The 14,934-nt window shown below is 31.1% G+C and overlaps 1 protein-coding gene across 1 annotated transcript; it reads left to right on the top strand.

Moving 5' to 3' along the window:
• The first annotated feature begins 1,218 nt into the window (after window positions 1–1,218).
• Window positions 1,219–14,619, top strand: LOTGIDRAFT_231082 (hypothetical protein). The gene is made up of 24 exons (XM_009051700.1): window positions 1,219–1,292; window positions 1,982–2,216; window positions 2,706–2,814; window positions 3,171–3,286; window positions 3,624–3,830; window positions 3,955–4,170; window positions 4,542–4,748; window positions 5,273–5,380; window positions 5,513–5,617; window positions 5,908–5,986; window positions 6,117–6,256; window positions 6,649–6,867; window positions 7,158–7,244; window positions 7,415–7,546; window positions 8,672–8,890; window positions 9,042–9,128; window positions 9,314–9,448; window positions 9,673–9,891; window positions 10,033–10,189; window positions 10,307–10,437; window positions 10,558–10,797; window positions 11,673–11,894; window positions 12,145–12,363; window positions 12,519–14,619. The coding sequence occupies exons 2-24, from the start codon at window positions 2,016–2,018 to the stop codon at window positions 12,741–12,743; spliced, it is 3,780 nt and encodes a 1,259-aa protein (XP_009049948.1). The 5' UTR covers window positions 1,219–1,292; window positions 1,982–2,015; the 3' UTR covers window positions 12,744–14,619.
• The last annotated feature ends 315 nt before the right edge of the window (window positions 14,620–14,934 follow it).

The following is a 14,934-nucleotide window of genomic DNA, read 5'->3' as shown; positions in this document are numbered from 1 at the left end:
CCCCCCCCCCCCCCCCCCCCCCTTCCTTTTATAGTATACGGGCCTGGTGACTTTTAAATAATGGACAATAACAAAAAAAAATTTAACTGTTAATAAGTGCTCAAGATATACATCAATTTTACTTGTGGAGCTATTTAGAAATATTTCTAATTAAATAATTAGATTGAAATTTCGTTCCGTTATTTCGGAGACCGACAAAGAAATAAAATATCTAAAAAAAAATTATAATATACAAATTGTAATCGAATTTCAATTTACCTGTGGCCTAGTTTGGTATAAATCTTAGATTTGGCGAAGTTTAATTGGTAGATTCAACAAAAAATAAGGTAATTTTCTTATGCAATGATCGGATAGATATTTATTGGCATAATATAATTCTAGACTAAGCATGACATGATGGCACATACATTCATATACGAAATATTTACATAGGCTACTTATATAAAATAGGCCATGATTAATAGGCCTACACATATAGATATTTATGCAAGAAAATGCCAATGGCAATGGCACGGGATATCTTTGCTTTTTTAATTTTTTTACTCTATTTCTTCGGACTACATCTGCTACTCGAGTTTGCATGTTACGGTCTGACATTACGGGTATATTACGTCATATTGACAACTATTTACAGACATTAGACATCCGTTGGCTAAAAATCTATGTTAAAATTTCAATTGATCAGAAAAAATCAGAGGAATTATTGTCCATATGGTTGGATTAATACGTTACACAAATATCCACGTGGGTTGTGACGTCATGAATGTGAACTATGAACTTTGAACCTTCGTCTGGGCTCATAAAATAAACCCGAGAATGACCATTGAAAATGTTATAATATTCAACATAAAATAAAATATTTGTGATTTATATTACAAAATATACTTCGTTGAAACGTTATAAAAGGAATTTAGTCTACCAATATTGATTTCTGATAACAAGATTTATTATTCATTACAAGAAGAAACCGGTCCAAGTGCTTGCGATTTGATTGGCCAATAAAATTGTTTTCGTCAGCAAGTACCTGCTTTTAACCAATCAAATTCTGTGTCATAAGCTGGTTGTTGGTTGAAATCCATACGCCTAGCCTTTTTACTACCATCTGACCCTAGGTATTCCTTCTGTTACGTGGTTGGTGAGTGAAGACATTTCCACTCAATGTTTTCTTATACAAAATTGTTTTAACATTAATCTAAATATTTCTTTTCAATCTTTTCAGATATCAACCCCGGCAAATTGGAGAATCTTTATCAAGGAAATCTCTACTAGGACGGAATTACGGACGCAGTACGGTAAATATTAAAATTTTTACTCTCTCACCCCGAACCAAAAACGACACGTCTACAAAAATAAATATGAACATAAGTCAAACTTCAGGAGATAATAATGTATAAACGGTAAATGCCTGGATCAAATCGTTACAGAATTTGACACTCTCTCAGATTTATAGTTAATCCAGCTACCTTATCTTTTGAAAATAATGACTTTAGCTTAGAACTTCTGTAATGTAAACTGTAAAGTTCTGTTCTTACAATCTTAGTTTTAAATTCTTAGTTAAAAAGAATCACCAACCACCCCCCTACTGCCTGTTGATAATATCAGAAATGTGTACAGATCTAGAAGTAAAGGTGTCAATGCATTATAAGATTAAATTAAACCACTTACACAAAAAAATAGTGCCTGTCTTGATCAATCTTATATCTATGCCATGTCCTAAAAATGATATTCATAAGAAGAGGTAAAATGTGTGTCTTGTGAGCACTTAAATGACAGCTTTACAGCTTATTGGCACCAGATTAAATTTTTAATGGGTCTAAATCTTTCATAGGCTATCATTATTTGTTTGGTGAAGTTGATTCTTATTCACATATAATTTAATGTGTAAAATTTGATTTTCTAACTAGAATTGTAGTAAAGTAAAAGAAGTAATCGAAATGATCAGGAATGTAGTTACTTAGCATGGAAAACTTTATTTTTTTAGCTGTGCTGTTCGACTTGGATCTGTCTCCTGAAAAATGAGCAAGGACATGGCTACTAATTCTGCTGAGGTAGTCCACAGTGTGGAGGATGAGGCTTACGAACCCCAAACTTATAATGATGCTTTTCCTGCTTTAGAAACTTCCCGCGATGTCTCGACAATTCAATCAAACAATGCTTGGAAATCTCAGACGGGAGCATGGAAACACCCTTCCATTCGTACAACTAAATGTACCCAGGTATGTGTATTCTGAAGATATTCATTTAATTTGGGAAATGATTTTTTGGCTTATGCTTGTGTATGAGACAAAATATAGCCAATAACTTAAGCTTTTTGTGACATCATTTCAGATTGTGGTCATAGTCATATTTGAGATCTGAGTTTTTTTACTAATTTGTATTGAATTTTTTATAAATCTTTAGGTACTTAAAATCAACAAAACACACACACACAATAAGACTATCTACTTAAACCATATCTTCCTGTTTCAGTTATTTTTGTTTGTTGAAGACTAAACATCTTGATTCATTATACTCAAGCCCCCTTTTTTTTTATCTAGGGTAGCTTTTAAATACATGACTATTGCAACATTTTACCTGCCACGTGTCTAGGTGGTATCTCACATAAATTGTCACTGACCACGCCTCTGAAGTTCATTCTGAAAAGATAGCAGAATAATAACTGTAATTACATTAATGTTAGTTTCTATCTTCATATTATATTTCAGGTGTTCTCTGTTCCTTTAGAAGAAAGACGATTCAAGGAAATGGATGATCGCTTATTTGGAGATGAAACTGAACAGACCAAGATTTGTAAAGATATCATGGCAAGAACAGGTATCTTGACAAGAAGGATGTTTCATACACTCCTAGTTTTCTATTCCACTTTAAGAAAATTTGCCCAAATTGCATGTATATTCATGTTGATGACTTTTGATCTTGTCTCATGTTCTTGACACTTTCCACAACTTAAATATCTAACTCTTGACATAATGGGTCATTAAGAATTTGGGGGTTTTATTCGTGCAGGAAATGTTAATTGAATCTAGTACAACATTGTTACTAAGTAGAGTGTGTTCTTGACTCTGTGGAAGGAAACAAAAAAGGATCTATGATGATATTTTAGCTAACTTCATGGGAAACACGCAACTGCTCCTTAATTTATTTAATGATATATATCACTGAAATTTTAGGCGTTTCTATTGAAATAAGTATGGCTAAAGATCAAAGTTTAACAGTTGTTGTACATGGTAAGAGTGATGCTGTAATGAAGGCACGTCGTGAAGTAATGACAAGACTACAAACTCAGGTATATTATTTTCTTTCTGTCATAACTAATCTAACATAATGCTATTTATAACAGCAACTGAATGCATTTAAACTAAAAACATTGTTAAAAGTTAAACTCTTCTTTCAAAAGATATAATGAATCTAAATCCTACAAACCACTCAACTTGTTCTGTAAACATGATTTCAATATTTTATTGAAATGATTTTCAAAGAGTTTGAGATTTATCAAATCTTTAGGCCAATGTTCAGCTGCATTTAGTTAGAATGTTCATTTCAGAGCAAGTCCATTTACTTCAGGAAAATTAACAGTTATAAAGTTTCTTGAAGTCATTTCAATAATCATTATTTAATTCCAGGCCAACTCTCTTGTAAGTATTCCGAAAGAGCATCATCGTTATATTTTGGGTAAAAATGGCAAAAAACTACAGGAATTGGAATTATGTACGGCAACAAAAATAACTGTTCCTAGACCTGATGATGATGGTGAAATGATAAAGATTGTTGGACCAAAAGAAGGGATTGATAAGGCAAAACATGAAATACAACTCATCTCTGCTGAACAGGTAGGTAACATTATGTTGTTATATATCTCTTGGCTTGTTAAGTATTAAGTTTAATTTTCAGTGATTCCACATATAAGTGAAGACGTTCTTTATCGATCATTTTATGATATATTACTTCTTTCAGGCTAAATTAGGATTTGAAAGGTTACAAATATTGAAGGTGTTCCATCCGTTTGTTTGTGGACCTAACAACCAGATTATCAAGAAGTTAATGGATGAAACTAATGCTAAGATTAATGTACCACCACCTAGTGTCATGAAAGATGAAATTGTTGTGTCTGGTGAGAAGGAAGGTGTTATGAAGTGTAAAGATACCCTAATGAATATATATGAAGAAAAGGTCGGTATTAGATCATGCAGTCCGATGATAAATTTATATACATGCACTTGTTATGTATTCTGATTTATACATTACAAGGCATTAAATAGCATAGCAAAGCAGTTTTATATTTGATCATAGCTGTTATGTTATAGATTAACAGCTGTGTCAATTTATCAATATTTTTATATAGAAAGGCATATATATTAATGCCATTAAAATAACTAAATTAACAAAACACTTTGAGACAAAAACTATGAACCTGATTTTTTTGGTATTTGAAATATATTTTTTATTACTTGTTGATTTTATTTTATTGTTTAAGTTGTGACATATTTTCCTCATGTTTTTTGTCTTTTTTTAACAAAGGAAATATTTTCTTCTTATTTCAGAGAAGAAAGTGTCAAACAGTTTCTGTTGAAGTTCGTAAATCACAGCATAAATACATCATTGGACCACGAGCCTCTGGCTTACATGAGATTTTGGGTGCCACTGGTGTGTCTGTTGAAGTACCTCCCAGTGACAGCTCCTCGGAAACTATTACTCTTCGTGGTGAACAAGAGAAGCTTGGACCAGCTTTAACCATGGTTTATTCTAAGGTGAGAACATTTGCTGTTCTTATACAACCTTTCAAAATATGGGATACTATTGTTTTTAATCATTTATTATTATCCTGATAGCAACTAAAGTTTTCATGTTATTTTGTTGAGATTTTAGATGAGCTATACTTGACAAATGAATCTTAAGTTTAAGTGATTTGGATGAAACGTAAGACTGCACTTGTCCTTCGACCAAGTGTTAATCATTCTGATGTTAAGAGAAATTTGTGATTACTGTTTAGATGAATATTGGTATGCTTGGCATAACTTTTTTGAATTTTCGAGCCTTTTACTTTATGTCCTGAGTTGCAGTTATTGATTCTCAGAGTTACTGATTTGAAATTATTTCTACTAACAGTTTGTTAAATGAAATCTGAAAAATATCTGCACTCTTTACATCTTTGGGAATATTTTATTTTTCAAATGATGATATTTCTTTGGTATATTGGGTATGGTCATGATTCTGAATATTGTTGTTTTTAAATTATTAAAATAAATATACTGATGTTTTATATGTGTTTCAGGCTAATAGTGTAGTGTTTGCTGATGTTTTGGCTCCATCTTGGTTACATCGTTACGTTATTGGTAGAAAAGGTGCACACATCAAAAAAATATCTGAAGATTTCCCAAAGGTCTGTTAAATACATAGACTCTACATTTATGATTTTATACTAATTTTTTATTGCAATGTTTTGTCTTTAATAAGAAATTTTGGTATCAAAAAAATAAACTGGTAGTCATCAATTTGAAATTTTGTTTTACAGGTGCATATAGAATTTGTGGAAAATCAAGATAAGATAACTATAGAAGGACCTCCAGAAGAAGTTGATGATGCTGTTAAAGCTTTAAATCAATATGTTGATGACTTGGTGAGTTTCTACTATTAGTACCCAGTGACAAGATATACTTACTTAGTATATCAGTTATAGTCTCTTCAAGACAATGAAACTACTCTACTATACTATACTTACTATGTATATTAATTATTACATCTGTGGTAGTAGAAAAACTTCATGTAAGGGACCAAGGTAATAAATATTCATGATACACATGATTTTCAAACCCACTCAAAACACTGAAACATGATGTACAAGAAGTTAATAGCAAATTTCTTATTATAGTATTAATGGTTATAACAAACAAATTTTTTATATTATAGAAAAGTAGAATGACCTTTGCTGAAATCACAGTTGACCAAAAGTTTCACAAACACATCATTGGAAAGGCTGGTTCCAACAGTAAGTTTCTTAAACCTTAGTCCTTTCTAACATATGATACCATCTATTGCATTTACAAGAATGTTTTAGGCTCTCATAAATAGGAATTTTTTTACCATTCAAACAATTAAATGAATTGTTTTTTTTTTAGTCACTAAAATAAAGAACAGTACTGGAGTATCTATACAAATACCATCAGATGATGAAAAGTCTAATGTTATTAGAATAGAAGGCAACCCAGAAGGCGTAGTATCAGCTAAAGAACAATTGATGGAAATGGCCACAAGAATGGTGAGACCTCAGAACATAATTTTTGCTCAAATTTGTGAAAACTATAAAGCATAATCTACGTAACGTATCTGAAAATTTTAACTAAAAATATCCATTCGTTACTTTTTGTAACGTTAATACTTGCTCGCTGTTAAAAAACTTCTGTATGGATTTGAGTAAAATAAACGCCTGATTGTAGAGAAATGTGGGCGTATTACGAATGCATTGCTATTTTTGATATACAAAAAAGTGGAATGACTCTTTAACGCAGTCATTTACTCTCCAAGAGATTATCAAGATTGGACCTCTTGCAAGGCATTTTCTTGAATATTACAAAAAAAAACATCTGAAAGAATTTGATACAGTATCATAATCATTTCCACACTGTCTAAAATGAAAATTTTAATTTGTAGGAAAATGAAAAAAGTCGAGATATTGTCATTGAACAAAGATTTCACAAGACCATCATTGGCGCCAAGGGAGAGAATATTCGTGAAATTCGTGATAAATTTAATCAGGTTCAGATTACATTCCCTGAACCAGGTAAAAAAAGTTCAGTAGTGACATTAAGAGGTCCCAAGAATGATGTTGATAGATGTTATAAATACCTTCAACACTATCACACTGAATTGGTAAGTAGAATTTATATCTCATTTATATTTAAATAAGAATGATGTCTATTTGTTCACTATTACTTTAATACAAACAATGACAACATGACACAATATAATACAAGTTAACTATATAGTCATATACTCGTAATCCTCTAATATTGATATGATTGTTGATAGTAATTTATTGTAAATGTGGTGTCTAAGAGAAAACCATTGAATACTTGGCATGTGGAATAGCCATTGTTATTGACAATTATCTGTGTGTTAGGAATGGACTCATCATCTTAAACTTTCTTTTTATCTTTCAGTTGGAGAGTAACTACCAAGCAGAAGTACATATATTCAAAGGCTTCCATAAAAATATTATCGGTAAAGGTGGTGCTAATATTAAAAAGGTAAGATGGTTACCTTTTTAAAATGGTTAAAATAATGTATATTTCAAATTCCGAATGAATCTAAAACTAACAGAATTTTGAGAGACATTGTTCAGGACAAAATGAATGCAATGAGTTTCATTTAAAGGTCTATACTGCATGTACAAAAAATGGAATTGAATTAATTTTAGATTCGAGATGATACTGATACTAAGATTGATTTACCAAGTGAAAACAGTGAATCTGATGTTATTACAATTACTGGTAAACGTAAAAATGTTGAAGATGCTAAAACACAAATTGAAACTATGCAGAAAGAATTGGTAGGTAAACAATTTTTTTAAAGTGATAGATTTTTTTTCTTAAATAGGATTCAAGATTTTCTTTTTTCAAATTACTATTCTTACTATAGATGAATTTGCTTGTAAACACTCCAGAAGGCACAATTCTTGACTGATTTTGACGAAACTTACTGAAATTGTTTATTATCACCCAAGGATGAACCCTATTGAAAATCAAAAAAATCGAAAAATATTTAATATGAGTTATTGCCTTTGTTCTTCAAAAAAAACGCGTTCAATTTTTAGCTTGTAAACACTCTACATGCCACAATTCTTGCTGGATTTTGACCAAACTTTGTGAAGTTGTTTATTATCACCCGAGGATAAACCCTATTGAAAATCAAAAAGATTTAATATGAGTTATTGCCCTTGTTCTTCAAACCACGTTAAATTTTTAGCTTGTAAACACAAGAAACTTGGTGAAGTTGTGTATTATCACCCAAGGATAAACTCAATTGAAAATAGAAAAAATAGAGTTATTGCCATTGTTCTTGAAAACGCGTTCAATTTTTAGTTCGTAAACACTCTAGAAGGCACAATTCTTGACAGATTTTTACGAAACTTGGCATGAGTGTTGGTTATCACCCATGGATAAACCGTATTGAAAAACAGAAAAATTGAAAAATATTTAGTATGAGTTATTGCCCTTGTTCTTGAAAACGCGTTAAAATTTTAGCTTGTAAACACTCTAGAAGGGACAATTCTTGACGAATTTTGGCGAAATTTGGATAAAGGATAAACCCTATTGAAAATCAGAAAAATCGAAAAATATTTAGTATGAGTTGTTGCCTCTGCTATTGAAAACGCTTTCAATTTTGAGCACGTAATCACTTTGATGAAACTTGGTGTGAATGTTCATAATTACCCAAGGATGAACCCTATTGAAAATCAGAAGAATTGAAAAATATTTAGTATGAGTTATTGCCCTTGTTCTTGAAACCGCATTCAAATTTAGCTCTTAAACACTACAAGGCATGATTCTTTCCTTGCCTGGCAAGCTATCTTAAGAAATATAGAAAGCTTAAGAAAGTTTTTTGATTTTTTGATTATTTGGTTTTAATTCTTTCTAACAGATGCAATTCATTCATATTGTACTTTTTGATTCAGGCCAATATCAAAGAAATAACAGTAGAAATTCCATCCAATTTACACAATGCTATTATTGGAGCTAAAGGACGATTGATTCGAGCTATAATGGAAGAATGTGGTGGTGTTATCATTCGATTTCCACCTGAGGGCAGCAGTAGTAATAAAGTTACTATTCGTGGACCAAAAGATGATGTTGAAAATGCACGGAAACAGCTTTTAGCCATGGCTGATGAAAAGGTTAGTTAGCTTATCTCATTTTTGTAGTAATCAAAACAGTTTCTATACATTTAAACTCTTGTTTTCATTATTAATTTAATATCTTATTGTTTTACTTGTAATTGTGAAAACAAGATTTTTTTATGCTGACAATTTAATGATTATTTTTCAGCAACTATCTGGTTTTACAGCTGAAGTTCATGCTAAACCTCAATATCATAAATTTCTTATTGGTCGTGGTGGAGCCAACATCAGAAAGGTAGGCTGAGCTATCTATATTATCATTATATTTTCATCTTTCACCTCACTTTCAGGAGCTTCTTATTAAAAATAAAAAATTGGTACAAATTAAACTTTTTTCAGGCATTGTATTATGATACAGTGCTCCCAATACTTAATACTTATCCAAAATGTTTAGTAACTATTATTTTTTCTTATTGCCAGGTACGAGAAAATTCTGGAGCTAGAATTATCTTCCCTAATAATAATGATAAAGATCAAGAAACTATTAGTATTATTGGTACTAAGGAAGCTGTTGCAGCCGCTCAAAAAGAACTGGAAGGTCTCATCAAAAATCTTGTAAGTAAAATTCCCATTGTATTATTGCTGAGCAAAATGAAAGTCGTCTAGCAATCAAAAAGATACTGTAATTGAAATATTTTCCAGAATATGTGGTGGAAATTGATTTCATAGATCTAAAACATTTTAATAAATGTAAATGTGTTTTGAGAATAGAATTGATATAATTCTAGATAGTTTCTAGTTAGAAAATAGCAATATAATACAGTATTGATCTATTGTAGGATGATATTGCTGAAAGTGACATGAATGTAGATATGAAACATCATCGCCATTTTGTAAGTCGTCGAGGTGAAGTATTGAGACAGATTGGTGAAGAATTTGGTGGTGTCACTGTCAGTTTTCCTCGTAGTGGTGTTAAAAGTGAAAAAGTTGTTATCAAAGGACCTAAAGATTGTATCGAAGGTGCTAAAAGCAAAATTCGGGAAATTGTCAAAGACTTGGTAAGTAATCCATTGACAATTTTACTACTTATAATTAATGCTCCCCACACTACACAACCATACTCTTTTTGGATCATTTTGTTATTCAGATGGTGGTCCTCTTGTTAAATATAGCTATTGAAATTTTTTTTTTTTATATAGGATGCACAAGTAACTGTTGATTGCATCATTGCTCAAAAATATCATCGAACTGTGATGGGTTCTGGTGGACAAAATGTGAAAAATATTTGTTCCAAATTCAATGTTGGTATCAAATTCCCAGACAAACCTAATAGTCCAGAAAAAATATTGAATGGCGGTAAGTCCTTAGAATTAATGCTTTTTCTTACAACTGAACAGAAAAGAGTAAATTTGTGTTCTGAATCTTAGAATTCAATTTGAATATATTAGAAATTATTTACTTAAATTGTTCTAGATTCTAGTGAAGATCCATTAGCTAATGGTGACTCCAATAATCATGAAGATGATGGGAAACCATTGAAAGCTGATGTTATTGTATTAACTGGTACACCAGAGAATTGTCAAGCTGCAGAAGAAGCTCTTAAAGTAAGTATATGCCTTTCAACCTGGGAGGAACTTGAACTGTTGTTCAAAATTAGTAAAAGATAGTGTAGGACCTTTAAACGTTATTAAAATTTATTCAATGATATATAATTAATATTTCAGGCTTTGGTACCAATAATTCAAGAAATGAATGTACCCTATGACTATCATCGATTTATTATTGGCCATAAAGGATATGATGTGAGAAAGATGATGCAAGATTATGATGTAAATATCTCCATTCCACCAGCTGAAGAAAATAGTGATACTATCAAAGTGACTGGTCCACCAGCTAATGTAGAGAAAGCTATTGAATGTATTGGGGAGAAGGTTGTACAACTAGATAGTCAAAAAGAGGATAGAGTATGTCATTTTTATACGCCCACTTGAAATGGGGGGCGTATATTGCCGTCACCCATGTCCATCCGTCGGTCCGTCCACAATTGCTCGTAAACACTCTACAAGGCACAATTCTTGACTGATTTTGTCGAAACTTGGTATGGTTGTTTGTAATCACCCAAGGATAAACCCTATTGAAAATCAGGCGAATCGAAAAATATTTACTGTGAGTTATTGCCCTTGTTCTTGAAACTTGGTGTGAGTGTTCATAATCACTCAAGGATAAACCCTATCGAAAATCAGAAAAATTTAAAAATATTTAGTATGAGTTATTGCCCTTGTTCTTGAAAACGCGTTCAATTTTAGCTTGTAAACACTCTAGAAGGCACAATTCTTGATGGATTTTGACAGAACTTGGTGTGAGTGTTTGTTATCACCCAAGGATAAAACCTATTGAAAATAAGAAAAATACAAAAATATTTAGTATGAGTTATTGCTCTTGTTCTTGAAAACTCGTTTAATTTGTAGCTCGTAAAAACTCTAGAAGGCATGATTCTTGCCAGATTTCTATTCAGATATCTATTCATAATACTAATTCTACCTCAAATATAACTGAACAAGTTAACCTTATCTAATAAGCGGGTCATTCCATGATAAACCATCCAAAAAAAGTAAAATATATATCCATGACCTCTGACCCAATTCGAATGTTTAGTTTCATCAAAATCGGTTATGGTCGGGTTATCCATTGAGTGATCTGACATGGAATGATCCAAGCCTTGAATTCAATATCTATTTATAAGTTTCCAATGACTGTTTGTAAGCATCGTAACTATGAAAACTGAAAAATATGTCTTGCCTTCCTTATTACTTTATTACTTATTACTTTTAATTTCTAGGCTTTAAGAAACTTTTCATTAGAGTTAGAAGTTAATCCAGCTTACCATCCTAAGATCATTGGACGTCGTGGATTAGTAATTAGTCGTATAAGACAAGATCATAATGTTAATATACAATTTCCTGATCGAGGAGATGAAGACCAAAGTCTCATTAAAATTGTTGGTTATGAGAAAAATGCTGAAGCTGCTAAAGAGGATATCTTGAAAATTGTTGAGGAACTGGTAAGATAATTATAGCTAGTATACATTCTCCAAATGTTAAACAGGGTAACAAAATTGCTAGGGACTGTAATCCTTTTGAAGGGTTGTAGGTGTTAAAAGTGAAATATTTTTCAAATAATAGAACAATTGACATTAAGAAGGGGGGGGGGGAGTATTTATAAAATAAAACACCAGGAAATATATTGTGGTATAACATACTTCTTTTATAACAAAGTACATAACGTTTCGTCTCATTTTTTGGTCATTGTAGGATAGTATGGTGACTGAACAAGTTACATTAGATCATCGTATACATCCAAGAGTTATTGGTGCTAAAGGTCGAGGAATTCGTAAAATTACTGAAGATTTTAAAGTTGAATTACGTTTTCCACGTGCTGAGGATCCTGATCCTGATGTAGTGATTATAAGTGGACCTGAAGAAGGTGTAGCTGACTGTAAAGACCATCTACTAAATATTCAGGAGGAATTTGTAAGTCAATATTTAATGCTACAAACTTTATGATGAGAAGGTAGTTTCTAATATTTAGATGCCTTTACCATCATAGATTCAGGTCAAAATCGAAACATTTTGTTGAAAATGTTTGTATGTTATTGAATTAAATGAAATACTTGGTTATATTGCAGTTACAAGATGTTATGGATCAAGAATACCTGGAAAACTTACAAAAACCATCACGTCATGATGAGAAAACTAAACGTAGAGGTAACCAACAACAACCTGGATTCATGGTTAAAGATGCGCCATGGGATAAGGCACCAGATACGGCTAGTACTGATGAATTTCCTTCTTTTGGCGCTGTTAATGCTCCTAAAGCAGCACATGCCTGGGGACCAAGCAGAAAACGTTAAATAATTAGGTTTATCATTGGAAATGGTAATGGGAATTTTTTAGAGTTCATATCGCTTTGTGACCTTGCCTGTCATTTGTCTTACTTTTGTTTCATTCCAATGAATGTCCATTTAATATATTTCTCATGCTTTAAGATTAATTTCTGTATAGCTGCGCCCTTATTTGACATGGGCCCCGCCAATACCCTCTGAAATATCAATTACAACTTTCATACAGTAAATCATTTTTGTTAACCTTGAAATATATTAAATTTCAACTTTTGTATGTCAGAAGGTACCCTGTAGTATAGTATATTATGTTTCTCAATAAATGCACGTTTATTTAACACATATTTCCAGGAAAGGGTAGTCTTTGTTAATATTGCATTTATTTGTCAATATATTCTATGCCATAATTTGTTTATACCATTAATAGTTTTATGGAAATAATTAATCTATTACCACTTAAATTAACTGCTGAATTGTTGTGTTGATTTCATATTTATTTGTCTTAAATAAGGCTTATTAGTCTAATCTGTAGGGATTATTATTGTCAGCAAAGAATATAGTGCAATCCCAAAAACACCACTGCGATTGTCATCTAAATTTAAATTTTAAATTTACAGCGAAATAGTTCTAAAATGAAATGTCTTAAAAGTATTTTTTGTATGAATGTGCCTTTTAATCTATAGAATGACTTAAACTCCATTGTGTTATTAACCAAAGATTTCATTTTTACTTCAGTGTATTCGGCTGAAAAAGAAAGCTGTATTTTCCGATAAATCCGGTTTATTTTGAATTACACAAATGAAATATTATTTCTAATCACATTAATGAAATAAACATTAATTCAATGAATTGTAATTAAGAGTTGTTAATTGTTTAAAATTTTTATTTGTTTTAGTTTATTTTCTTGTAGCTGTAGGGTTATTCTTTGTGACTCCCTTTAAATAATTAACTTTTTAGTTCCTGAAGTCCATTGTTCTACCCTAGTCACCAAGGCTTAATGATCTTGTTTTGAAAACTTTACAATTATTACAAAATGTTAAGAACATTTACACTTAAGGTATAGGGAAATAAATGTTCTTCATATCAGCTGATAATTATTTGGTTTCCTTTGTTTAGCTTTGCCTGTTATAAGTTATAATATATATTGGATTAGGTAAATATAGTTTATCATATTGTACATAATATTTTATCACCCATCTTTCAAGCAGCTCTATAAACTGAAATAATTTATCTGGTGAAACTATAATTTATATTGGTTGTGCTTGAAAAGTGGGATGTTTTCCTTGAAATAACCCCATATATAAATTGTCATCACTAACCTTCAAATTAATATATGCAATGATTCTGTTACATATAAAATTGGGTCAGAATTAGACTATATATCTGTAAAACCATTTCATTACATCAATAAAACCTGTTAATTTTTCAACATAATTCTGATCCAATTTACATGAGTGATTGTTATTTGTGAATCCATTCCATGCCATTATATCATGCATTTTACTTGATTTATGAGTTAATGTCTCTTGACCCTATATATATTATGATGTATTTTAAATCGCAAAGACCATCCTTTCCAAATTTCTCTCTTCTCTGATTTCCAACGATACAGGAGTATATAATTTGGCAATCAATTGTAAGTAATTCTCTGACTTACTTTATAACCCACCAAATTCTAAAGTTTTAATTATCAAGTGTGTTCATCAGAGAAAAGATATTATTTGGATGTTTACCATCAATCAAATCCTATCTTATTAATGGCATTGGTTCACATTCTATATTATAAAGTATAAAAAAAAAGGAAAAAAAAAAAAGAAATATTTGAAAGTGCAAATGTACCAAGACCAAATGTCAGTAAAATGCAAATAATAAACTGTGTTTTTATTTCATCTTTTCTACAAGTTCTCACTACAAAGTAATGTGCACCAAGGTCAATTTTGTTTTGACAGTTGCAGTTCCAACTCCTTCATTTTTTCCTATACATATGGACATTGGTTTACCCAAACAATGGGCAGAATTTATAAATCCCAAAAAATTGCTTAATAAAGTGAATACCAAGAAAGAAAAAACAAAGATGTCAAAAAATGAAATGAATGGAGTTTTATGTCCACTCCTAAAAGAAGTAAAAAAAAAACCCCACAAATTCTATAACTAATCCCTTCTTATGGCAGATTTCTAGATTCAACAGATGGAGTTCCTTGGC

This window comes from Lottia gigantea (assembly GCF_000327385.1).
Source record: "Lottia gigantea unplaced genomic scaffold LOTGIsca_17, whole genome shotgun sequence".
In the NCBI taxonomy this organism is placed as follows: Eukaryota; Metazoa; Mollusca; class Gastropoda; family Lottiidae; genus Lottia; species Lottia gigantea.
The sequence above is the reverse complement of the archived record's forward strand: the minus strand, read 5'-3'. Positions and strand labels throughout refer to the sequence as shown.

Bases quoted from the DNA above. Each gene is read 5' to 3' on its own strand.
- LOTGIDRAFT_231082 (XM_009051700.1), top strand. From the start codon at position 2,016: ATGAGCAAGGACATGGCTACTAATTCTGCTGAGGTAGTCCACAGTGTG. The intron at 4,171-4,541 runs GTCGGTATTAGA...TTCTTATTTCAG, and splicing joins TGAATATATATGAAGAAAAG to AGAAGAAAGTGTCAAACAGT. The intron at 5,381-5,512 runs GTCTGTTAAATA...TTTGTTTTACAG, and splicing joins TATCTGAAGATTTCCCAAAG to GTGCATATAGAATTTGTGGA.